At 36.7% G+C, this 26,113-nt stretch overlaps 4 protein-coding genes across 7 annotated transcripts; 1 reads left to right on the top strand and 3 right to left on the bottom strand.

Moving 5' to 3' along the window:
• Positions 1-1,212: 1,212 nt before the first annotated feature.
• On the bottom strand, positions 1,213-2,766 carry LOC117127282. The gene is made up of 4 exons (XM_033277266.1): positions 2,412-2,766; positions 1,907-2,323; positions 1,536-1,826; positions 1,213-1,462 (listed from the first exon to the last, which is right to left on the bottom strand). Exons 1-3 carry the CDS (start codon positions 2,511-2,513, stop codon positions 1,542-1,544), a joined length of 804 nt encoding a protein of 267 aa, XP_033133157.1. The 5' UTR covers positions 2,514-2,766; the 3' UTR covers positions 1,213-1,462; positions 1,536-1,541.
• On the bottom strand, positions 2,623-4,436 carry LOC108868760 (X-linked retinitis pigmentosa GTPase regulator-interacting protein 1-like). Of its 2 annotated transcripts, XM_033277192.1 has the most exons (7): positions 3,872-4,436; positions 3,583-3,786; positions 3,422-3,511; positions 3,238-3,345; positions 2,911-3,159; positions 2,793-2,829; positions 2,623-2,711 (listed from the first exon to the last, which is right to left on the bottom strand). In XM_033277192.1, exons 1-6 carry the CDS (start codon positions 4,382-4,384, stop codon positions 2,824-2,826), a joined length of 1,170 nt encoding a protein of 389 aa, XP_033133083.1. In that variant the 5' UTR covers positions 4,385-4,436; the 3' UTR covers positions 2,623-2,711; positions 2,793-2,823. The 2 variants fall into 2 exon arrangements, with proteins under 2 accessions (XP_033133083.1, XP_018513130.2); XM_018657614.2 differs by lacking the exons at positions 2,623-2,711; positions 2,793-2,829 and having other exon boundaries at positions 2,835-3,159.
• Positions 4,408-9,206, bottom strand: LOC103828374. 3 transcript variants are annotated; one of them, XM_033277083.1, is made up of 7 exons: positions 8,533-9,206; positions 8,244-8,318; positions 6,496-8,152; positions 5,781-6,406; positions 5,423-5,707; positions 5,230-5,335; positions 4,408-5,156 (listed from the first exon to the last, which is right to left on the bottom strand). In XM_033277083.1, the coding sequence occupies exons 2-7, from the start codon at positions 8,270-8,272 to the stop codon at positions 4,557-4,559; spliced, it is 3,303 nt and encodes a 1,100-aa protein (XP_033132974.1). In that variant the 5' UTR covers positions 8,273-8,318; positions 8,533-9,206; the 3' UTR covers positions 4,408-4,556. The 3 variants fall into 3 exon arrangements, with proteins under 3 accessions (XP_033132974.1, XP_033132951.1, XP_033132919.1); XM_033277060.1 differs by having other exon boundaries at positions 8,244-8,300; XM_033277028.1 differs by having other exon boundaries at positions 8,244-9,206.
• A 30-nt stretch (positions 9,207-9,236) lies between these two features.
• Positions 9,237-25,141, top strand: LOC117127329. Its single transcript, XM_033277405.1, has 2 exons — positions 9,237-10,101; positions 25,040-25,141. Exon 1 carries the CDS (start codon positions 9,253-9,255, stop codon positions 9,646-9,648), a length of 396 nt encoding a protein of 131 aa, XP_033133296.1. The 5' UTR covers positions 9,237-9,252; the 3' UTR covers positions 9,649-10,101; positions 25,040-25,141.
• Positions 25,142-26,113: the final 972 nt, after the last annotated feature.

The raw sequence follows: 26,113 nt of genomic DNA, 5'->3' as shown, positions 1-26,113 counted from the left end.
GGTGAAGATGGACACGATTATTTTTGTGCAGAAGGCGATCGTGTTGAATGCGGACCAGTATGGTCATTGGAAGGCTCGCATGAAGCAGATGATTCGAGGAATCAATGAAGATGCGTGGACAGCTGTGGAGATTGGTTGGGAGGAGCCTACCATAGTCACAGGAGGTGAGAAGAAGCCTAAGCCAAAAGAAGATTGGTCAGAGGCAGAACGCAATGCATCAAAATTTAATGCAAAGGCGTTGTCGGTGATTTTTGGAGCTGTTGAAGCAGAGCAGTTTCAGCTGATTCAGGGGAGTACTTCGGCTAAAGAGGCGTGGGAGATCCTGCTGAATTCGTTTGAAGGAGATGAGAATGTCAAGAGGACACGTCTAGATCATCTTGGGTCGCAGTTTGAGAATCTCAGGTGGTCTGATAATGATTCTGTGGCGAGCTTCAGTGCCAAACTCAGTACTATGGCGCATGAAGCATTTGTACTTGGGAAGAAGTACAAGGAGAAGAAGCTGGTAAAGAAGTTACTACGTTGTCTTCCAACAAAGTTTGGAGCTCACAAGGCAGTCTTGCAGATGACTACAAACACGGATGAGCTCAAGTTTGACAAACTTGTGGGTATGCTGAAGGCACAAGAGATGGAGACAGACAATAGTTCAGTCTCTACATCAAGCAGTGCGCCAAGGAGTGTGGCGCTTGTAGCTGACAAATATACTGATAGGTTTCAAAAGATTGAAGATGACATTGGTATGCTGGTCAGGAATTTTTGGTAAGATGAATTCTTCTGGTGGGAGGAATCAGTATGGTCGCCAGGGAGGTGATCGTGACAATGCACTACAAGAAAAATGCTCATTGTTAGCGCGGGTTATATGCTATGTTAGAGTTTTGATAGCGAATTCACAACTGCTGTGTATACGGCAGCCATCATAGGTAGGCCCCTACAATAGCGTTTTTCTTTGATGCTACGAAATGTACGTTTACGATAGCATTAATTAGCTGATGTTATTAATGAATCTACGGCACAGTTATTTTTTGTTACAAATTGATTATGATACGTATTGTGTGCCATGGTAGCAACGTCTACAATAGCAATAGCTTATTTTGGTAATTGCTGTGGATAAGTGCTATACTAAAGTTTTTAATAGCTTAGAAATATATTATGATAGTTTACATTATATGAAATATTTAATGCTATGCTTTACAAGCATAACTGTTTTTTTTTAGCTATTGTTATTTTGTCCACGAGCTATGAATTTGCATTTTCGAAAATTTGTAATAAAAAAAGCAGAAACTTCATAACAAACTAACACAATCATAAAATAAGTTTGACATACATAAGTCATTACACATAAGTGTTACTGATGCAGTTCTAAAACACAAACCAAAGTCATAAGCAATAATATCATACATCAAGTTCATTAGCCTAGCTTAAACACTAGCTAAATCTGGACCTAAGTTCTTCATTCCCTCAGCTGCTGCAACAATGAAAACTCTGATCAGTTATGCAATTACATATGCAGATTTAAACACACAAAACAGAATACTTACAGCAGCTTAAAATATGACCAATTTATCAATTGGCCATGCAATTGATGAACCGTGTGCATCTTTCAAACTCTCTATTTCATCTGATTTCCTCCAAACTTCGGCATCATCTACGAGCACTGCATCTACCCACACTCTAGCTGCTTTCGGACCCAAGCGCACAAAGTGGACCAGTTGAGTTGGGTCTGTTGAATGGATACGACCTTCAGCAACAACTTGTTTCCTCTCACCAATGTCCATCAATTTGCACTTCTGATTCTGTTTCATTGTCTGAGATCCATGCTTAAGCTGACACTTTACAATAGACATGCACACAATTCAAAACACAGATATTAATATGAGCAGATGATTGAACATATAAGTTAAAAATTTACCTGATCAGTTGCAGGAGACTCGTCAGTATGAATTGATGTTGTTGCTCCTGATTTTGCACCTTTTCTACCACTTGTATCAGTAGGCGACTTATAACCAACCGATGTAACTTTCATACCCGTAGGAGATTGTCCTCTTGTTGCTTCTGGTGGATTGTCAAAGACAACTTTGCTAGCAGGCCATGACATAAAAGAATGTAAGCAGTCCTCCAGGTAGGAATGATCCATCGTAGGCCTCCATAAATATGTTCCATGCTCATGTACAACATCCAAGAATACTTTAACTGCTTTAGGTCCTAGAGGAAGTCCATTAACCAATGCTTTTGGTTCTTTTGTCTGCCAACGCCCTTCACCAACAACTACACTGTCATCAGACAAATCCAGAAGTTTGCATTTGTTGAGAGAATTTGCTCTTGAGCCCTATCAAACACATTCAGAAAAAAGAAGTTATCATAGGCGAAATCATGACCTTATTAACTATGTAACTGCAAGAATGAAAAAAATTTACCAGTGGTGCAATGTCTTCATGTTCAAGCCCCAGACCTAGTTCCACGCATTTTTTCTTCGGCCATGCAATAATATGACCAACAGCTTCCTTAATTGTGCACATGTTAGTCGCAGGTCTCCAGAGGAATGCTTCAGGTTCAGTAGCTTCATCAACCAAGACTTTAACATCATTAGGACCTAATCGACTGTCATTCACTATGGCTTCAGGGTCAGAAGAAATGATACGACCCTCAGCAACGTTTCCATCTTCATCAGCCCAGTCAATGAGAAGACACTTCTTTTGTGGTATCTTGTTCACACTCTGTTAAATGTTCAGTTGTTAAAGTATAAGAGTAGTGTAAAGTAGAAAAAAAATGCCATTGATCTCATATAAATTGCTTACTCTTGCAGCCGAGTTTTCCCCCACTTCATTGTCATCTCTATGTAACATAAACCCAACACAAAGCTTATTATTATGTGATAAGCACTTATCTTTATGTATTCTTGGAGATGTAACTAACCTGGTTTTTTACTTTCGCAAGTTCAGACTGTAGTTCATTAACCTTTTGCATAAGATGAATTTGTGTCTGTTGCATTTCAGAAATTGACTTCTGGTTGACATTGAAGCAAGCTAATTTCGTCTTACTAATTATCCTCCCCATTGCTCTCATACGACCAGGATTATCAGGTCCTAAGACCTGGATGAGCGTATCTTCATCCAGATTTTTTCCACTCTGACTACCACCCTTAACAATCTCAGCTGCCTTTTGCTGTATACCACATTACAATTAACAGAAAAAGTTATAAGATTGTTTTAATAGGAGGAACAGATTATGTTATAAACTTACAATCTTCTCGGCAGCATTTGTGTTGATGGGAGTTCCATCTTTTCTTGTACGTGACCTCACCCAGACTTTAAGTCTCGACACTTCAGATTTGTCTTCAGAACTATTTTTCTGTTGCAAAATTATATGTCAACAGCCTTGTCTACAGATAAAAAAATGAAACCAAAATCTAAGATAATATGCTTACCATCTCTTCTGCTAGTCTAACCATTCCCTTTCTACTACAAGTGTGAGGAATCTGTTTGCTTCTCCTCTCTTTGTAGCTATCACTCAGAACCTATCATTTCGTAATAACGATCTTATTAATCTAGTTAGTAATAACGATCTTATTCATTTAAGAATTTATACCTTGAATTCTTGGCTTGTTTTTAGCTTCACAAATTTGCGCCACTCAATTGGATGAACATTCTTAGGTCTGAGATTCATCCTTTGTTGGTTATTTTCAGCTTCATTGATTTGGGTAACAAGACGTGACTTGGATGATCTCCACAAGGCTCCCATCTGCTTAAGAACTGCAACCCTTTGGTGGTCCTCATCAAGTTCAAACCTTGCCTGCAAACGTAGTTAGCCAACCAATAATCAATAACTTGATGTCTGTTCAGAAATATATATGCTGTTATCGTTTAGAAATTGTCACCTGGACTGATTTCCAAAGCACTGTCTTCACTTCTTCAGTAATTTTTTTCCAATTTTCAACTGTAACAGGCACGTGCTCCCTTACCAACGGACCCAAATATGAAGATAACTTGACTGAACCAGGACCATAAGCTTCTCCCATAAAAGTGAAATCGACATGAACTCTGGTATTTGGATCTTTGGCTAGGTCTCTCATCATTGTTGGACCACGCTTTCTCTTACGGGAGGTTCCACCTTCAGCCTCTTGAGTATGTTCTATCTCACCTTCAGGCTCGTCGCCATTATGTTGCTCTGGTGGACGCTCCTCTTCCTGTTGTTGTTCCTCCTCATGTTCCTCTTCCGGTTCTCGTTCCTCCACATGTTCCTCTTCCTGTTCCTGTTGCTGCCCATGTTCCTCTTCATGTTCTTCTTCATGTGTTTGGATAGTACAAACGAACTCAACTTCGTCATCATCTGCCTTTTTTGACTTCTTTGCTTGTCTCCTTCCACGTTTAGTCTGCTTTGCACGTCCCATCTTAATTCACCTGAAATATAATAAGAAATACATAGTTAACTTCATACTCAACAGAACACTGAAACAATCACACAACAAGAAACAACCAAACAAGCAGACAATGACCAAGCAAGTACCACAATCAAAAACAAAAACAAGCAATGATATCATCAATGTAAATAAGGCAACTTCGTCACACATATATCCCTTCACAATCAGTTCTGACATTCTCAGCATCATCAATGTCAACATCCAAGTCAACATTCGACGGTAGTGGCCCAATATCTGCATTTCCCTCTTGAATATCTTCCTTACTGTATCTTCTAGAAGGACCTTTCATGACAATATACCAGTTTGATGACTCATCTTCTCTGGAGTAAAACACTTGCTTCGCTTGAGATGCTAGAATGTAAGGGTCACTTGCAAAGGAGGCTTGACTTTGATTCATGTTCACAAGCGTAAAACCATCTTCGATCTTTACTCCATTACCCTTAACTGCCCATTGACATCGGAACAGAGGAACATAGAAGACATTGTAGTCGATCAAAATGATGTCTGTCACCCTGCCGTAGTAAGATACTAAATCTACCACCTGTGAAGTATCTTTTGCACTAGCTCTACACACTGCTGTAGCCTCATAATAGACCCCACTATTCTGACTTTTCCTATCAACTGACACTGTGTGAAACCTCTGCCCATTAACAATGAATCCTGTATATGATCTCGCAGAACAACGTGGACCATAAGCTATCCACTTAAGTGTGTCGTCATGTTCTGCAGAATCAAGCGGCACCTGATAAAGAAATAACAAGTCAATAACAAGTAGGCAGTCTATAAGAGGAGAATTGTATAATGTAATTCAGTACCTTCTCTTTTAGCCAGGAAGCAAAATTCTTAGTATGCATACTCCATAACATTGATGCATCTCGCCAACACCTTCCATCTGTGTCTTGTAAATATTGTAGATGCTCACTAGTAGCAGATCAAAATAGAAATAAATTAGAAAAAGTTATTGATTGTAAATAAAAACTATGTAATGAAAGATAAATTTATACTTACTCTACATAAGGTTCGACCAGAGCCATGTTTTGGATGATAGCAAGATGAGCAATTCTCTTTTCCGTTTCAGTGAGAGTTATTGAAGTAGCAGTGGTTATTGGACGACCCTCTAAGATAGAATTGTTCTCATACTCTGTGTTTCTATCCTGTTTCTCTTGAACATTTGTTGTTTTCTTCAGGAACTCACTGCAAAACCGGATACATTCCTCAGCAAGGTAGCACTCAGCTATGCAGCCCTCTGGTCTTGCAGGATTTCTAACAAAGTCTTTGAGGACTTTCATGTACCTGAATCAAATCAATAAATGTCAGTTTTGGATATGTTTATAACAGAATGAAAAAAAAAATCATATCTATCTACCTTTCAAACGGGTACATCCATCTAAAGTGGACTGGTCCACCAAGCCGAGCTTCTCTTCCTAGATGGACAGTCAAATGAAGCATGATATCAAACAAACTTGGAGGAAAGTATCTTTCAAACAAGCACAGAGTCTCAACAATCTCAGCTTCCATAACCAGAAGCTTCTCCATGTCAATCACTCTTTGACACAACAGATTGAAGAAAGAGCATAATCTAAAAATTGCAAGCCTCGGTCCTTTTGGCAGCAACCCTTTAAGTGCAATCGGAAAAAGTTGTTGCATCAAAACATGGTAGTCGTGTGATTTCAGACCAGAGACTTTACAGTCATCCAACGAGACACCTCTTGATATGTTAGAACAATATCCATCTGGCCCTTTGAAGTCAAATAGACGCCTGCAAAATATCTTCTTTTCTTGCTTGGACAAAGACCACGGTGCTGGAGGGAGATAAGTTCTTTTTCCTTGCACTCTAGGGTGCAAATCCGGCCTAATACCAAGCTCCTCCAGATCCTTACGAGCGGCAAGACCATCCTTAGATTTCCCACAGTGCAACAACGTTGAAACTAAGCTTGCAGCAACATTTCTCTCCACATGCATTACATCTAAGTTGTGCCTCACCGGGAGTTCCTACACATGAGAAATAAAATATCATATTTAAGTTAAGAAAATAACAGTGATGAGGAAAAAAAAACTAAGCAAATGAAATAATAATCTACCTCCCAATAAGGTAGCTTGAAGAATATTGACCTCTTCTTCCATCTAGATAACTCATCCTTATCTACTAGTACTTCTTCCTCTTCATCTGATTCACTCGACATACCCTCAATATCAGACCCTAAATCAGTTGAACCCTGCATCATTTTTCTCTTACTGGCAGACCGTTTGAAATTTCCAAAATCATTGTGAAAATTTCTCAGATGTTGAGAAATATCACGCCCAGTAAGTATTCTTCCCCTTCTCCCTTGTTCTACTTTTCCATCAAACCATTTCTTCTTTCCTCTAAAACTGTGAGTTGGTGGCAAACCCTTTCTATGACCCATATACACATGCTTTCTGCTGAACTTCAACCACATGCTCTCTGTATTTTTTCCACATAACGGACATCCCATTTTTCCCTTTACTTTGCAGCCTGCTAGATTCCCATAAGCTGGAAAATCGCTGATTGTCCAAAGCAGCATCGCCTTTAGTGTAAAAGCTGATCGAGTAAGAGCGTCGTATGTTACCTCTCCAATGCTCCACAGAGTGTTAAGATCGTCGATTAGGGGTTCTAAATACACATCTATGCTATTACCAGGCTGATGTGGACCAGGAATCAGCAAAGAAAGCATGATGTTCTCCTTCTTCATGCACAGGTCTGGAGGTAAGTTGTAGTTAACTAGCAGAACAGGCCAGCAACTGTACATCGAGTTCTTCATGTTGAATGGATTGAATCCATCTGTTGAAAGTCCCAGCCTCAGGTTCCTTGCTTCATCTTCAAACGTAGGGTATTTGGCATTCATATGATCCCATGTCACAGAATCAACAGGATGACGCAGCTTTCCATCACTGCTTTTGTTGGTAAAGTGCCACCGCAAATCCTTGGCCATTTCTTCAGACCGGAACATTCTCTTAAGTCTTGGTATTACAGGGAAGTAACGGAGAACTTTCTGTGGGACGCCTTTCTTCGTCTCACCCGTGTGAACATTAGTCTTCCACCTTGAAGCCTTGCATTTAGGACACTTATCGAGCTTCTTGAACCTCTTTCTGAATAGGCAGCAGTCGTTGCCACAAGCATGGATCTTCTCGTAGCCCATGTCAAATGATTTCAAGAACTTCTTCACGTCATAGAGTGATGTGTGCAAGACATTTTCTTCAGGTAACATGTCTGGCAAGGTCTCTAGCAAATCATTGAAGCTCTTGTCAGACCATCCATTCTGAGTCTTCAATCTGAACAACGAAACAATTGCAGATAACTTGCTATGGCTTGAACAGCTCGGATACAATGGTGTTTCAGCGTCAGCTAGCTTTGCCAAGAACTCATCTTCTTTCTTGTCCTCTCCCTCTGCCATATCAGATAGATTCCCCATACCAGCTAACTCTTCATCAAAACACTCAGCAGCTCTGAACAACCCATAGATCTCATCGTTCCACTCACTTCCTTTGCTTTCATCAGCAACCTCTGTGTTCAACTCTCCATGTAGATACCAATCAGCCCGCATCTTATAACCCTCCTCCATACCCCTAGTAACAAGATGATCAAGTACCACACTTGCTGAATGTCGAACTATGTTACGGCAGTCAATACACGGACATACAATAACATCAACCCCTCCCATTGCTGAAGCCACATCCCGGACAAACTTTGAAGCCCCTCTCTCATATCCAGGATCAACTCTGCCATTAACAATCAAAAGAAAAACAAAATTAAACAAGTTAAGTCAGTAATCACCAAATGAAACATGAGATACACGCTTAAGCTCATTACCTGTTTAGATGTACCCAAGCTTTGTCCATAATGCTGTGTTCGAACCTAAGTTGAAACCTTTTGTAACAAAACGAACTTATAACATAACACATAAGAGTCAGAGGATGTAATGATATAGCAAAAATATTCAGAGCATGAAACGATACCAACCAAATAAAAAGATAACTGGAATAAAACAGGAAATCAAAGCAACAAACATATCAAAGCAACCAAGAAATTAAAGCAAAAAAATAAAACTTCGATTTCAGCTTAACACTGACAGAGATATCAAAATTGTGACTTCCTATACCTAAGAGATGTAGAACAGGAGTTGAATCGGAGCTGGGAGAAGCAGCGATGAAGGAGAGTGATGGAGAATCGAGGAGGAGATGGAGAATCGAGGAGGAGATGGAGAATCAGAGATGGAGAATCAAGGCGGAGATGGAGAATCGAGGCGGAGATGGAGAACCGGAGATGGAGAATCGAGACAGAGATGGAAATAGAGAGAGAACGAGAGAGAAGGAGATGGAGAATCCAGATTGATTTCTCTTAGAGTTTTGTCGAGAAAGGGGGAAAATGAGAGAGAAGAGAGGGAACCCCGATTAGAGAGAGGGAAAACAGAAAATATTAGCTAATTTTTACTAAGTGTTTCGTGGAAAAGCTAATTTTAGCTTCCCGCTTAGCAAAACTCTATCATAGCATTAATATAATGCTAACCTATACTAAAAAAAAAATTCACTCATCAACGACAGCAGTTCAGTGAAACGTGCTATAACAATGTGCTATGAATAGCAACTTTTTTTGTAGTGATGGCAGAAGGAGAGAAAGTCTCAAGTGCTATGAGTGTGGAGGCATTGGTCATATAAGGGCTGACTGTCCTGTAGCACAGCAAAGAGAACTTAAGTGTTCTGAATGCAGAGGTGTTGGATACACACGGCGTGAATGTCCAAACTCAAAGAAGGAAAAAGGAGTTCCATTGCAGTCGTCTGATGATTCAGAGTCTGAAGAAGATGGAAAGGTGGTGAAGAATATGGTTGCATTTGGTGCACGCAGGGAGAAATCCAGTGAATCCTCGGATTCAGATGTCAGTACAGACTCTGAGGATTATCAAGTGATGCACAACAAGTGGTTGAATCTCAAGAATGAGAATCTGAGGTTGCAACACGATGTGGTGCAGAGCCGTGAGCAGTATGAAGATCTTGCTGAAGAACTTGCTGCTGTAAATGAGAATTATGAGTTTCTGGAGAAGGAGGTTAGCAAACTGAGGGAGATTGCTATTGATGAACGTGAGAGAGCAATGATGCTGGAACGTGATTTGGCTGAGAATCGCAAACAGATCAGGATGCTCAACAGTGGATCCAAAGAGTTGGATAAAATACTCTCGATGGGTCAACCAGCCAAGGCGAATTGGGGACTGGGATATTGAGGAGCTGAGAGTACTAAGGAAGTACACCAGAAGGGGCTATCGCATTTCGTGCATGGGAGCACATCAAAAAGTGGAGCCAAAGGAGCTTGTCAGGAAGTACGTCGGGACGTACGACAGTGAGTAAGGCAGGAAGTTCTACAGCGCGTAGCTGTGAGTAACAAGCCGAAAGTAGTACATCAGTGCAACAACATGAAGGTCAGACAGGAGGTTCTGAATCATGGTTGTGCAGCTGGTACAAAGAAGAAGACTGATCGATGCATCAGCAACTGTGTCAGGCCAAGCAAGAAGCAGCATCAGATGTGCTGTTGGTTCTGTGGGAAGGTTGAACACAAGAAGGTGGAGTGTTTTGCTCGTAAGAAGAGCAGAAACATGGCCAATAAGGTGAACAAGACGTTCATTAAACCCAAGAGGGTTGAAGAGGTGCTCTTAGCCAAGAGTGGCTTGCTTGATGAGGTCAAGGAAGAGATATCAGAAGATGGATGCAGCTCTGTTTGGAGTGATCTTCAGGAAGATCAAGAAGCATCAAGCGTGGAGTCAGGACACAGAGTTGTCTGTGACACAATAGGGAAGGAGATCGAAGTGCGTCAGGAAGTGGTGCGAGATGATCTTCAGGGGCGTGAAATCACTCCAAGACAATATCAACGAGTGCAGAGGGCACTCGGTGCGGATGGGGAAGGGCTCATGGTCAAGGAGATGACACATGAAGGAAGCCTGGTCCTCAACAGAAGCTGGTCGAAGGGTAGTTCGACAGGTGCGTCAGATCGTGATGCAGTACTTGTTATTCCGCTGCAGCAGGGGCTGTGTCATGATTATACATGAAGAAACAGACGGTGGGTCTGTAAGGCTTGACATCTAAGCATCTGTTTTAGCTTAGTATGCAATCAAGCAGGGGGAGAATGGTGATGTTCTGGTACTTAGTATGCATATCTCATAGGGGAGAAAAGCATGGTGTGGTGCACATCTCGTGGGGGAGAAAAGCACATTTGGTGTGGAAGTTTCCAGGTGAGGAACATGGTGGCTGAACCAGAAGATTGTTGTGCTTGATCGGCACACGAAGCTAAAAAGGGGAGATTGAAGATGTAAGATGTCTGTCCTGAAGTAGTCGCTGACGTAGTTGCTGAAGCAGACGTCGTAGTGAGTGGTGAAGACCATGTGGAGTCAAGATACTGAGCTGAAGTCGTGTAGACTTGGAGAGCAAGGGAGTATCTTGGAGATATGGAAAGAGGAATAAACTTGAGGAGCAAGTTTATGACTTAAAGAAAGAGGAATAAGTGCATTCCAAGAAAAGGAAAGTTGCACTTATTGTTATGGAAGATGTCCATACATGTTGCCTTAGAGACTAGGGTTTCAGGAACATGGAGAATAACTATAAGATAGCTATGGGGTCGTCTGTATAGAGACAGAGACATGGAGGCTGATCTTATAGAGAGAGAGAAGCTCTTGGAGGTGTTCTGGGGTCGTGCTGAAGCAGTGGCTGAAGTACTCGACGGAAGAGAGACACAAGCGGGTAGCTTAGGAATCTTTCAGTAGCAGTTGTTAGGGTGTAACAGACTGTGTAAAGCTGATTAAGCAGAACTTGTAATAGAGTGTACAAGGCGATTTCTAATAAAGCTTAAGGGTTGCTTGTAGTTGTTTGTCTCTTGCTTTACTTTCTGCATTGCCTTATTGTTGTGTCATCTTGCACTAACAAGGACCGCCTATTACCCATGTCATTTAAAAAAAAACTCTTCAGTTCATTTAAATGAAAAGCACAGTGTGTTTAAAAGGCACATGGCACTCAGATTAGAGCCTTACACACCAAGAAACCACACATTATATAAGCAAGCACCAAACTATCCACTTGAAAGACAACTCACTCTACTCGAATGCTCATGTCTTAACCAGAATATTGTCGTCCACACAAAAAAACATGCTTACCAATAGATTGATTACGCAACCTTGGTACGCGAATGATTGTAAATCTAGACACGTTTCTGAAGTAGTGTTGGTGCATTATATCTAATCTAATATTATTAAAACTGAAGTACATTTTCGTAGTGTTTGGAAACATGAATTACAATATAAACGATAATTGTTTGAAAACATGGATAGCAATATAAATGAGAATTGTTTGGAAACATAGATAGTGTACTTTTAGTAATTTTATTAATATAATTACATTAATTGTCTTTCTATATTTCACTCAGTTTAACATCTAATATTATTAAAACTGAAGTACATTTTCGTACTGTTTGGAAACATGAATTATAATATAAACGATAATTGTTTGGAAACATGGATAACAATATAAATGAGAATTGTTTGGAAACATGGATAATGTACTTTTAGTAATTTTATTAATATAATTACATTAATTATCTTTCTATATTTCACTCAGTTTAACAATTTAATTAATTATATTGCCTTAACAATACATCAAATTATTAATTATATTGTTATGAATATTATGTGATGTCCATATGGAAAGTCTTAGATTTACTAGATTGTCAAGTCTACTTGTTCTCCAAGTTATACTTTGTCGCTAAGTTATTGTAATCCTATATAAAAGACTCATTATTAATAGAATAATATACATAAATTATTCTCTTCTCTTCTTCACTTATAACACGTTATCAATAGGAATCTCTAGTGATCTTGAACTAATAGGTATAGATTTTATTTTATACTTTTAGTCTATGTTCAATCCTTCTACCGATCATACTTATTATCAATTCATGGTTTGTAAGATTGAGATTCATAGTTCATCACATGTTAGATTGAGTTTAAAAGTTTTAGTCGACAATATTGATTTCCCTTGTTTCAAGGAAAGAAAAATCCTTCGATCAAAGTGAGATCTTATCGACTTTATAAGCTATACTCAATCTCGCTAGTTTTGATATTCATATTCGTATAACCATGATTATTGCTTAACAAGTTCATATAGTTTGTTTATGCATATTGTTGATTATAGCATACCATTATTGTTCAGTAATAGACAGATGACTATAGCTCCAAAGTTTGAAAACGTCTCATTACGGCTGCATATTATTATTACGGTTGCATATAGCATCGATACAGTTGAACGTATAAATTAACAAATTCATAGATTTAGTGTTGCAGCTACATCTTATATTGTTATTGCGTTTGTGATTGCATCCACTTTTATTCCTTATGGCTGCGCATTGTTCAATGCTTAAAACTATATCATCGAATTGGATTTATAGGTTAATAATTATTTACTAGACTTGATAAGATATTGCATGTTGGTTTAAAATTTTGGGCTGAGTGCATGTAATATATACGAATACATATAATACTAGGTAATAACCCGCGCCTTGCGCGGAATGTGATTATTAGTTTTGTTATTTTTTTAATAAGGAGTCATTAATCTGTTTAATCTGGATATCGGTTCGGTTTTAGGTTATTTTTTTGTTTTTAATCTCCTAAAATATAACTATCATTTTAAATTAATATTTATTTGGTTTGTTCGGTTAAAATGTTTGATGTTTTTGGTTTTTATTTTCATGTGATAATCAAAAATTACTATTATTTGTTTGTTTTCATGTTATGAATCTAAGATAGTAGTGATGTCGAATCAATGGTTTTATATTATAGTTTCTAAACGAATAATAGTTAAAAAAAATTATAAAGACAAATCATTTTACTACAATTTGGTTGATAGTGAAAAAAGCATTAAAAAAGAATATTTTAATTTCCACACAAATTAGATATTTCAGTTGTGGTAAATACTTAGTTATAAAGTGCTCACGTCAATGTGCACATGTATGTGTATGTAAAAGTATATAAAGATGGTTGATAAATATATAAAGATATTGTTAATTATATTAAATGACATTTTTTTCCGAAATAATACATGAAAAATAAAATTCTTAAAATGAAATTATTTAAAAACAAAAATATTGTAAAATTTATATAAACTATAATATATAACTTATATATAATTCTTTAAGTATATGTATATATATATGCATATAACGGATCAAATTGGATATCCGTTCCTATAAATATTAATATTTGTGATTTGTTTTTTTAAGGATATTGCATTTTAGTATTTGATTTGCTTCGTAGAGTAACAGATCTCCGGATTTTTTGGTTCGAATCAAAATGGATAACAAATTGAATCAAAATTTATGAATAATTTGTCCACCTATTCGTAGACAGTAAAAATAACGTAAAGAAGAACCATATATGTGAGTTTTATATTAAAAAAACGTAAAATACATAGCGTGAACATATTTATGTAGAGTTTGGCTGAGAAACTCTCTACATGTGACATGTGTTCATTTTAGTGTGAACGTATTTATTACAATGTTATACACGTGACACATGTCCAGTTTAGTGTGAACGCATTTATTACAATGTTTCTCTTTTAATATATAAGTGATTAGTAATCAAGTGTTACGGTTGAGTGCATGCAATATATTATTTCTATTTTACTTGGAACATTACATGATATGGTAATAGTTTTGGTTTGCATCGGGTTTAGAAACCGTTGGTTTGCACATTCTGCTTAATGCTCTAATGATTTTTATAGTAATTATATATACGCTTGATTTAAGTAGATTTTTTTCCGGATGAATTATTACTACTAGGGACATTGCCCGCGCTTAAGTTGTGGACAGAATTCTTGTTTCATATCAATATTTGTTAGGGTTCTTGTAGTTGTGAATTTTGCATTAATAATTATTTTTCAAGTTTTTTTTATTGTTATAGGGTTAGAGTTGTGATGATGAACTGTGTATGCATTGTTCTCCACTTATGAAGGACTAAACTATGTTAGTAATGTGATTGATATAGTTCGTGTTGTTGTTTGCTGTGTCACTGAGACTTATTGTTTGTTTGTCTTTTTAATTTGTTTCTTGTACTGTTGAGAGTACATAAATTATATTAAAGTTGTTGAGAGTACATTTTGTTTCTGGATATTTTTTTCTCCAGTTTAGTTGTGTAAGTTGTGTGTATTAAGTAATAATTTTTATTATCCTTATTATGTTTGCTATATGTTTTTATTTATTTTTAAATTTGTTGGTCTTACCGGACCTTTAAAACAAATACATGAAGACTTGTAGAAATAACTATAAAATGAGTGACGGTTCTGAGTATTTGGGCTTTAATGAGTTTTAAACGAATGTATGTATTTCTCATAAGAAGACAATAGCATTGGCCTATTGATATTGGGCATGTAAGCTATTTTTATAAGACAAGATGAATGAGCAGGTGGAGCTGTTGTTGCCACCTTTTGTGTCTGTCGGGATTGTCTCTTGTATCTCCTGTTGTGGTTGTCTTTGTTTATCTTTTATTTGATGGGTAATATGTAAACAAAAATCATTGTAAGTTGTATTTATCAGAGTTCATAACTTACTCTGATTTTTTTGTTTAGGTAATTTCACTGATCTTGGTTGTCGTCTTCATCTTCTTCGTTGCGAAAGTAAGTTTGTAAATTTTTAAATAGTTAGCTGTGTAGTTTGTATTTGTTTAGCTGACTTGATGTATGAGTCGTTGCGAAAGTAAGTTTGTAAATCGTTAAATATCTGGCCGTGTATTTTGTATTTGTTTAGCTGACTCGATGTATGTGTCGTTGAGTTTTAGTTGGTGATTGGTTTGGTATATTTGTCTTGAAGTTTATTTCTAAGATTAGACAAAAAAAGAGAGGTGATCATTAATAATTTGTCTTTTTTGGAATACTAGTTTTTGGTGTTTTGATTGTTTGGGTTGTTGTGGTTTCTTTTAAGCTGTTAAATAAAGGTTTGTGTAAAATTAATTTGATAAGTATGTGAGATAAATAGACGACCACATAATTTGGGTAGGAAATATTTTTGATTATTAATGTTAGCACAATATAGATAATAATATAAAGGGAATTGTGTGTTGATTGTTTCTTACGGATCAATGAAGAGACGAATAACGACTCGAGTTGTTTCTTTGCTAAGGTCAGAGCCTTGGACAGAACGGATTTGCCCAACCACATCTACGAGTTTAAATATCAGTTATGATAACAAAACATATTATAAACCAAGATGCAATATGATAATATATGTGGTATTCTAGGTTTGTGTTCGCAGTCACTTGGAAATTGTCAAACAATCTAATTATGCTTGTAGATTGATCTCAGGAGCACCCGTGATGACTTCATCATAATAGTTGGTGAGATGAAACGAATGAGGAATGGTTGATCAATTATCTTGTACATGTTTGAGCACCTAGCAACCTCAAACGATCAACTTTCACAATGGAACCGGCTTTCAAAGATGACATGTAATGATTAGCACGTTCGACGGGAATAAATCCATGAATCACGGAATCTGCAAATAATATTATTTAACAAAGAATCAAGAAATCAATTATATTAAGTAAGTGTGATAAATCGAAAATTAACTTACCTTTTCATCAAGGAAGAGAACCATGATTCCTATAAATTCACTGTCTTTCTTGAAGTTCAGGGAATTCCATAAGTGAGGAGGTTAGAGGATATGCTCTGACTACTACGACCAACACGGAGAGACTCGAAGGTTGAGTGCCGGATGCCGGGAACGCCGGTTTGAGGAACTGGAGAGGCAAAGAGACATTTTCTAGAAGATCGTTAAAGCTAAGAGGAATCAATGAGTTTTGTGGAGATGCAGATTGAGTTCATCAAAGATGAGAATCATATATATAGGGTTTACATAAAGGCTACAAATCAGGAACATTTAAGATCAAGCGATTTAAGATGGGGAGATGAAGAGTTCATCGGTGAAAAAATAGATTATGAACAGATACACAGCGCAACTCTGTAACTCAGACTTGTCTAAGACAATGATGAAAAGAACTCATGTTAAACGTAGACAATTTACAATATAGAAAAACTATAATTGTTATTTTTTTCATATAACGTGATGAACCTCATTTAAAAATGAAACTCATAATACACTTATAGGTCCGGCCCACAGAGAAAACCGAAGAAGCAAAGGTTTCCGACCTTCATAAATATATATTAGTTTCGGCCATCAATGTACAAAGTATCATTTAGTTTAGTGGTATAAATGTTGGTGTTCTCAATAACCCAAGTTTGAGCCACAGGCTTGACACTTTTTCACATTTTTTAAAGTGGGACCGACCAAAATACTGACGTGGCGGCTAAGGAATGAGGCAACTGCCTCATTATATTATAGATTTAATATGATCTATGTTATATATTGATGTTTACTAACATGTTAGCCATATTTATATGAGCAAATTTTGAGTATTTCAGAATTATTTATCCTCTTTAAAAGAGAAGAGATCATGTGAAATTATATCCTGCCAAGATACATGAGCAATTCAAATTCGCATCTCCGTTGCACTTTTTACCAAGATAAGTATTTTATTTTCATGCTTTATATACAAGGGTAATAATTTACATGAAAAATTGATAAATGTGATATAAGATTTGTTTAGTAAGTTTATTGATTCCTTGTTCAATAGCATGAAAGTAAAGAAGTAGCACATATGATGATGATTACTATAGAAATATTATCTATTTCTTTATATAATAAGATCTATGTTAATACATATTTTATATAATTTTAAATAGTTTTATTATTATATTTCATTGTGATTGTATATGTGAGAGTTTTAAATTTAAGGCTTGACCTTAAGATCCCATAAGTCTTGGAGAATAATCTAAAGAAATGTACAATCACCTGAAGTGATTACCTATAGCTCATTATGTATTTTGCATCTAAAGATTACAATACCTGAAGTCTGTAGTATATCTCAACTATGTTGGATGTTAAGTTTAAAAGTAAAATTCTCGAATTTTGTTTTATGATGCATATATATGGGAAAATATATATTTTTCACACTAGTAATGTTGTCCAACAGACACATGATTGGAAAAATAGATGAAAAGAAAAAAGTTTTACTTGTATCTTGTTTCTTTGAGACTCAGAGAAACAATGAGCTATTGATTTAAGATAATAAATCACATCTAGTTGATTATGATCTCTTCTTTTAAAGAGAATATGACATTTATATTGGGAAAGAAAATCCACACAAATAGTATTGTTCAAGAAAATGAACATAAAAGTAGTTGTAGACGTGAATGTGTATATATAAATAAGGTCAAGATCTAAAGAGTTTTTTTTTTTTTAGAATTCATACTCTCACTTGAAGTTGAGAAAATAAAGATAGTAATAAAGAAAAGATATGATTCATTCATCTAAAGATGAAAGAAAGTTATTGTGAATACAATACAAGCTAATATAAAGCTTATAGAGTGTTCAAGAAGAGGATATATGAATGCTCTAGAAGAGTATATAGTATTACTGCATATAAGAATGCAATTTAAGGTTCCTAAGAATGCAATTTTAATTCTTAAGGTATTGTATTCCTATACGTCTCAAAAGTTAGAAGTATCTAAGAAATAATACATAACCCATGTAGGGTATGTTGTTGACTCAAAAATGAGATTCATTCGAGATTGATAAACCTGTAGTATTATCATCTCGAGGGGAAGAGTTAAAGAAGCTCACATTTTATGATAAGTGAAACATCCAGAAGATTATGTTTGCACTAAAACTAAGTTTGATGAATCATTCTCAAAGTAAATCTCTGGGATTTTGAGACACTTATGTTGAGACAATAAGCAAAAGAAATGCTATATACATTTCAAATCATAAATATTTATCAAGGCAATATAAGTATTTTATAAAAAGTATCTATAGCCTCCTATATATTGTACTACACAAAGATTAGTGTAATGGAGATAAATATATAGTAAACCAGAAGTTTACAAAATATATGGCATGAATCAGTTAGACCATTTTGGTTCAGTAATGATGCGATAAGATACATAAATATTTATGTGAATATTCATTGAAGAACCAGAAGATTCTTCTGAATGATTTCACATATGTTGTTTTTCCTAAGATAAAATGGTAAGACGGTTTTCACCAGCCAAATGTAGTTATTGGCATGAATAAAGAAGATGTTAGTGGACTGATCACCCACTATGCATCTTTATAATACTGGTGAATCTACTTCTTAAAGTCTTTGACGACTATAGAAAAATCACTGGGATAAGTGTTAAACATTTTGAGCAACACTGATTCGCATCAAGCCAACAAGTAATCACTGATTCTCCCCATCATTGTTATTGGGTCAGAAACCAACCATTTTCCATCTAAGATTTTTGGATCTGCAATATACATTCCAGTTGCCCCACCATAGAGCTTAGTTAAGATGTGTTAATAAGGTTGGATATTTATGTTGGATATGAATCTCTGTTGATACTTAAGTATCTAAAGCCATCCCTGAAGGATATAAGTAAGGCTCTATATGAATGCTAAAAGTGAATTAGTAGTTATAACATAAGAGGGAAAAAATAAAAAGCTGGAAAAGAAAATAATTTGATATGAGTTATCATTGATCCTCAGACTAAAGAAAATATCTAATAGAAGTCCAACAGATAATTCCATTATAATGCTTAGTAAAGAAGTTGCCAGACACATTTGTTGACCCAAATAAATATAGTGATCAAGTCACATATACCAGCTGTAAATGCTCCAATAAGTATATATGTTCTAGAAGAACAATATCAAACTGTTAGTCACGCCTGCAGCGTGGTAGACATGTTGGTTCCTAAAATAAGAATCCTCGTATATGAAAAGGAGCATATATTGATAATGGTCAAAACGAGGTAATAGAGTTTTTGAATGGTCTACAGAAGAGACATTAAACATGACTGAAAGAAATTCAGGTACCTGAGACAATGAAGAGATCTCAATAAGCTATGTCATGTACGAAATAAAATGAAGCCAATAAGCAAATCGACGTCAAAGATATTTTTGCATGCAAAGTGGCAGTTGATATGATTAATGAGAAAGAGGATCATAAAAGAAAGTATATTGAAAAATGTACACAAAGAGATGATTGGCCAAATCAGAAAGAAGCAATAGACAAAGATAAAAACTCTTGTGAAAGAGAGAGGTATTTGGACCAGTAATCCATACACCAGAAGGTGTAACAAGTGGGATAGAAATGTCTCGTTACACCAAAGAAAGATCAATATGGAATGAATTGTGGAGAGACATATTCTCATGTGGTAGATGCAACTACTTTCATGTTCCTTATTAGTTTGGCAATAAAGGAAAAACTTGAATTATACAACCCACTGGAAACTGATAATCGCTAAGAGATTGAATCCCTAAAAGATAGAATCTTTGAAGGATTGGTGATATCAAAATCATGTTCCCGGGAACTCTAACTATTTGATTAAAATATGTTTTATGGGATATATGAAATATTTGAAGTTAATCAATACATATTTATATTTATCAAGAGATTATAGATCAATAGAGTCATTATTTGAATATAATCAAAAACTCCTGAAGAGTTATAGAAAAATTGTATTTTGGAAGAAGGCCTTGACAATATCATATTGTTTTTATGTATTCCAAACTGGCGATCTAAAATGAGATGTTATCGTAAAGATCCTTGAAGTATTTTATTTAAGATGCTCATATATGTTTGGTCTTGAAGTACCATATTTAAAATGTTATTGAGCAAATTACTAATCTTTTTCATAACTAAAAGATGTAATTTCATATGACAAGAAAGAAAGTCATAATAGTAACTTTCATAGTTACGAATGAGTTACTCGTATGTGCAAGACGAATGTATGTAAGAAATTTGGATTTAAATCCAAATAGACCAAGAAAATATTGTTTATATCAAATAAGAATTGTGGACCGGAAGTCTATAGATCTTGAATAATCTAATGGAAAGAGTATTATGATATTCTCAATTTCAAAAGGAGATTTATCGGATTGGAATGCATATCCTGAAGATATTGCTTTCCGGGGAAGAAATGTGAAATATGTGTGGTTATACTCTTTTTTTCATCATGGTTTTATCCCACTGGGTTTTTCCATGACAAAGTTTTAACGAGACAACAAATAGCACACATATGATAGATATCCAAGGGAAATATTAGAATTCCATTGATAAAAATCTATCAACGTTCTAAAGCTTTTGAGATCAAAAGAATCGATGAAAATTGTCAAAATCATAGCAAGACTCATGTACTGCAGAAGAATGGTGATATTCGTTTCCTACATGTTCTTTCAAGTGACAAGTTAGCTGATTTATTCAACAAGACGTTACACCATACTACTTCCAAGAAGTTATTTCATCTTATCGGATTATGCCACTTCGAAGATCTTGACGTATGTACACAAGAGGGGAAGTTATTATGCATTGCACTCTTTTTCCTTTAACCACGGTTTTTTCCATTGGGTTTTCCTGGTAAGGTTTTTAACGAGGCAACACCTACAGTGTTTTGAAAGCACTTCGGTATAATGGACATCAAGGGGAAGTGTTATGAATATTATGTGATGTCCATATGGAAAGTCTTAGATTTAATTGATTGTCAAGTCTACTTGTTCTCCAAGTTATACTTTGCCTCCAAGCTATTGTAATCCTATATAAAGACTCATTATTAATGGAATAATGTACACCAATTATATTCTTCTCTTCTTCACTTATAACATATATTACTATAATAATAATAGTGCAGATTTTTATTTATTAGTTAATCAACATTATTAACTTTGTTCTAATTATAAAATCAAAAATGTAAAATAACTTGGTTTTGAAAAATTACGTAGCCAAAAACATAATTCAAAGACATGTTTTTGTGAATAAAATAATAACTTAAATCAAAATAATAAAAATGTATTATAATTATTGTCACTTAATAAAATAATGGAGTTAGTTTCACAACTAGAAAAGGAAAGGTTTCCATTCCCCGCCATCAACAGTAATCAATTCTTAAAGAGTAAGCTCAGTGCTTTCTCGCTCACTCTTCTTCTTTCCCTTTGACTGACCCCGCTTGACGGAAGCCTGCTTATTTAGCGATACAACAAAAGAAAGCGGCATGAATAGAAAATGTATCCCCTATCTCTTAGAAAGAACAGGTCCAACGAAATGATACTGATAAAGGAGAGTATAAGGTTCCACGAGTTATTTAAACCTCTCCTCACAATCGAGTTATTCCGGTTTGATAGTATGAGAATAGTTTGCACTGAAACTATTTCTAGATCGAAGATAAAGAATCAAGAAACCAACTCCTCAAAGAAGCAGTAGCCCAACCAGTTGTTCCGACAGACAACATTGATTCCCTTATTCTTTCTACACCCGCAAACTCCTATATCTGCAGATACTTTATTTCCTTGTTCTCTTGATGAAACTCTTCCCGCAACAAACATCCACAAATAACATGTATTTTATTGTTGGCCTTTCTTTACCTGATGGATGAGCCATGCAGTGTCTGGCTCCTGCTGATCTGAGGCAACCCTTCAAGCATGGGTATTATCATTTGGTGAAGAGACTTCTATTGATAGATTATATAGATTATCCGAGGAGACCTTACTTAAATTCACCTATCATATTGTGGTGTCACCACCAGGCCGCCTCTCTCTTTGGTTTCGCCATTGGCTCTCCTTTTCTCCCCCCGAGCCCCTTGTTGAATTGATTGAATAAGGAGTTCCCTAAGGATATTCGCCTGTGAACATAGCTAGTAGTTTTAGAATTTAGATCTAGATGTTGGAGTCTAGCTAGGATGAAACTTTTTCAACTGGGACTCGTCTGACCATCTAACTGGAATCGGACTTATCAGAGTATTCTATTCCATTTTTTAAAAGAATTCCTAACATTTCTTTTCATCAGGAGCGCAGAGCTTTGGTGCACACCTGTCCCTTTTCCTTTTCTTTTCAGTCTGCATGTAGGAATCCCTTCCACTCTCTGTAGATATGTTATACTTAGATATGAGAACATTCATTAACTCCAAAGTAAAGTAGCACAAAATACTGTAGAAAGCGGAATAGATAATTAAGTGCCTATAATCACTTCTTAATATCAACAAAATGAGATCAAAAGAATTCATAAGTTTAGAAATCAAAATTTAATATTTTCCAAGGGATATCATCTCTTTCTCCATGTAAAGCCTCCGCGATAATCTATTCATTTAGGAAAGGTAAGCATCATTGGTTTGGTTAGCCTTTACCTAACCAACTAACTAATACTAGGCAGGCTCATCAAACAACGCTTTCTAACTTACTTCAGGATTTAGCCTGAAGTCTTAGTGGTTTGTGGACTCGAACCAAAGTAAAAGAAATTTAAAGTCCCCGACTCCCCGAGCGTAACCACTTTCTTACTCGTAAAGGAAACGAAAAAAGGGATCCGCCTCGAATCCAAACGTTCTTTCTTTTTAAAACAATCTTTCTTCTCTTATAAAATTAATAGTTTGTGAGAGCAATGCAATAAGTCGCTCTTTTTTTGTTTCAGTTGAGCAAGATTATCTGTTTCAAGAAAACTAGGAAGAAACTGTTATCAAACAGATAGGGGTGGGCGTTCTTTTTAGCAAGAATTGTTGCAGTAGGATAATGGTTAGGAGGATTTGAAAGGCATTAGATTTCCAAGGCTTAGCTCAGGGACTGCTTTCAGCCGCTTCCCCTTATCAGCTAATTAATGAGAGCTTCCCTTGTAGTCGTCAGCTCGTTCTTGACAGATACGATCGGGTGTTCATAATCTGGTGTAAAAGGATTTGAACATTTGCATGCCGGTACCAAAAACCGGTGCGTTACCACTTGGCTATACTCCATAAGGCATCTGAGTTTTGGACGGTAAGGGGAGGGGGAAGGGAGAAGCTGTAACGACCCGGTTTTCTCAACCGGTTGGTTTGGTTTCTTTTTAATTAATTTGATTGGACCAAACCATGCCCCAAACTAAATTATTCATATTTCTAATTTATCATGTTATTCCTTATACCTAGCTATATATATTTCACTTACCCTTCCTCCTTCTCGGGAGCCGCATCCACCATTTTTATTTCTTCTCTACTTCACGATCATCTCCTCCCTTCTCTATTTTGTCTTCTCCTTGATTAGCTTCTTGTTCGTGCAATCTCCATGCTTTGGGGTAGAGAAGCTGTCATCTTCGTCACACGCCCTTAGCACCAACCACCACAGATCAATGGCCGTGTATCATACTGGAGAAGCAGCCCCTGCCATTACAGACTTGTTATGTGCCGTCACGTTCATTGCGTTAATCTTACCTATCGGATCCGTGAGATGAAGAGCTTGAGCGGAGAGGGAGAGAAGGCGTTCAAGCCGGAGTCACCGCACCTCGACCGCCGTTGATCCGCACCATCATCATCAACCGTGAGCTGTGATCCATCGGAGATGCAGCACCCTTCGCCGAGTTCGAGATCCATAACCGCGAGTCAAAACCGTGAGGTTCAAGTGCTCGTTTCTTTATTACTTGTGTAGCAAGTAACCATCCTTATAAATCCATTATTTATTCTTATTTTAATATTTTTCTATGTTCCTTTTTGATATGGTTTGTCTTCAACGAGTATTCGAAATCCATGGCAAAATTCTAGCTTTCTGGATGATCAAGTCATTTCATGTATTGTCGGATCCGTTTCTGGTTTTTTCTTTATGGCTAAGGTGAGGGTCTATTCCGTAAATCCCGTACCAGTGTAGAATTTTCTCTATCGTATTTTAGATTTCGAATCATGATCCGTCTGTTTGAATTGAGTCTTGATTGTTAGTTAGTTCATTCATTGTAAATTGGAACTAGGGGTCTAGAGGATTCAACTTTTTATTGGATTGTGTGATGTTAAGAGATGCGATATATATATGTATGTATACATAGTTATTAGTACGGACTATGTGCGCGGGCGGGGGCTCAGAGATGTCTGGGCTAGCGACGCTACTTTGATTGTGCGGGCAGGGGTTCAGAGACGTCTGGACTTGCGATGCTACTTGTGCGGGCGTGTGGTGCAGAGACGTTTGTATCATGGACGCTACTTGAGAGGGCGGGGGTACAGAGACATACTGTACTAGCGACGCTACGTATTATATATCCATATGAGGAGATGCGGGGTGTATGGACTAGCTTTATGCTATCATCGCATTGTTTGGTTTGTGTGACGCGCTAGGCGTCGTATGTGTTCATGTTAGAGCTAAACTTCCATAGTGGGAGTTCTATTTACTCAAGTCAGTGGTTTGCGTGTTTAGCATCCCCATACCTCACGGAGTAACTCCCCTGTTGCTCACCCCTCTTCTTCCCCCTTGCAGGTGAGCTTGCCGAGTTGTTGGATATCTGGACGGTTTGGTGTCTTGGGATAATTGTATTTATTTCGGTTTTAACTAATGATTTATACGAATTTTACATTCGATTTATTTGATATATTTTTATACTTAAATTTAAAAATTTATTTCCTTTAAAATTATTCTATTAAATATTATGTTATTTTGTTCGATTTGGAATAATTCGGTTTAATTCGATATTTCACCGGTAGTAACACGCCGTTCTCCATGTAGGAGGAGACGGGTGTTACAGAAGCAGGGAGGGGTTGCGCGTGAGCCATGAGACTGAATGAAACCTTCTTTCTTCTATCAGAATAGGAATAAGATCAAAAAGGCCATCATTGGAGCAAACAATGCAATAGCTTCGGTTAGAGCAAAGCCCAAAACTGAAGACGTTTCCAATACTGATAGCAGCTCCCGCTGAAGAAATTGTAGTTAAAGCCGAAGAAATGATCAAGATCATGGCACTGGATACATGGAAAAGTCTTAATCAAGAACATGCTAATGAGACCTCACCCTTATTTTTTCCCTATCTTTCCTAAATTTCTTTAGGGGCATCAAGGTATTCTACAAATACTATGGAATTTTTACGCATCCTTAGTTGATGAAAGATTGTGTGGTTTATTTATTTTTGGTAAACGTACTCATTTGACTAGAACTATACAAGTTTAAAAGTGTGTTGGAAGTGGACCGTATAAACATATGGACCCCGAATTGACCCGGCCTAGCAAAAAAGAAAGGCCAATAAAAAAGAAGGAACAAGCAAAGAATTGAGAGATTTCTACCTGAGTTTGCAGAGTGAATCCAATGCCCCAAACCAAGTCAAAGAGGAGCAGACAACAGTACATATGGCAACCTCTCCCCTCTGGTATCTACTCTACAAGATCAGGGTATAATTCAGTGGCAAACCTTAATCAAGAACAGAACATCAGTAGCTCGATTGGGGATTTTAACTGGATTAAGGACGTATGGTCAATCTCCTGCTCACCTAAGATGAAAGTCATTCTCTGGTCGATCATCCAAGTCGCCTTGTCCCTAGGCGAGAACCTTCAAAAAGGAGGAATCAGCTCAGATATTAGATGCCCAAGATGTAAGGAAATTGAATCTCTTATTCATATCTTATTCTCTGTCCGTTTGCATCGACGGTGGTACACTTTTGCTCAGCAACCTGCCTCCCCCCCCCCCCCCCACTGAAGTATCAAACACCATTCTCCCATGGGTATTCTGGTCTATTTAGAAGGACCGAAACACACTCATATTTGAAGGGAAAAGTGAACAACATGAAGATACAACAACAAAGGATTAGCGTTAGCAAGGGAATGGAATGAGACACAATCGCCGGTCTCTAAAGGCCAAAA

This window comes from Brassica rapa, chromosome A01, assembly GCF_000309985.2.
Source record: "Brassica rapa cultivar Chiifu-401-42 chromosome A01, CAAS_Brap_v3.01, whole genome shotgun sequence".
Classification (NCBI taxonomy): Eukaryota; Viridiplantae; Streptophyta; class Magnoliopsida; order Brassicales; family Brassicaceae; genus Brassica; species Brassica rapa.
The sequence above is the reverse complement of the archived record's forward strand: the minus strand, read 5'-3'. Positions and strand labels throughout refer to the sequence as shown.

Bases quoted from the DNA above. Each gene is read 5' to 3' on its own strand.
- LOC117127282 (XM_033277266.1), bottom strand. From the start codon at position 2,513: ATGTGCACAATTAAGGAAGCTGTTGGTCATATTATTGCATGGCCGAAG. The intron at 2,324-2,411 runs GTAAATTTTTTT...TGTGTTTGATAG, and splicing joins ATGAAGACATTGCACCACTG to GGCTCAAGAGCAAATTCTCT. The intron at 1,827-1,906 runs GTAAATTTTTAA...TCTATTGTAAAG, and splicing joins AGTCTCCTGCAACTGATCAG to TGTCAGCTTAAGCATGGATC.
- LOC108868760 (XM_018657614.2), bottom strand. From the start codon at position 4,384: ATGGGACGTGCAAAGCAGACTAAACGTGGAAGGAGACAAGCAAAGAAG. The intron at 3,787-3,871 runs GTGACAATTTCT...CTACGTTTGCAG, and splicing joins TGCTTTGGAAATCAGTCCAG to GCAAGGTTTGAACTTGATGA. The intron at 3,160-3,237 runs GTAAGTTTATAA...TGTGGTATACAG, and splicing joins CAAATGCTGCCGAGAAGATT to CAAAAGGCAGCTGAGATTGT.
- LOC103828374 (XM_033277028.1), bottom strand. From the start codon at position 8,335: ATGTGTTATGTTATAAGTTCGTTTTGTTACAAAAGGTTTCAACTTAGG. The intron at 5,708-5,780 runs GTAGATAGATAT...GATTTGATTCAG, and splicing joins TGGATGTACCCGTTTGAAAG to GTACATGAAAGTCCTCAAAG. The intron at 5,157-5,229 runs GTACTGAATTAC...TTTCTTTATCAG, and splicing joins CTTCCTGGCTAAAAGAGAAG to GTGCCGCTTGATTCTGCAGA.
- LOC117127329 (XM_033277405.1), top strand. From the start codon at position 9,253: ATGGTTGCATTTGGTGCACGCAGGGAGAAATCCAGTGAATCCTCGGAT.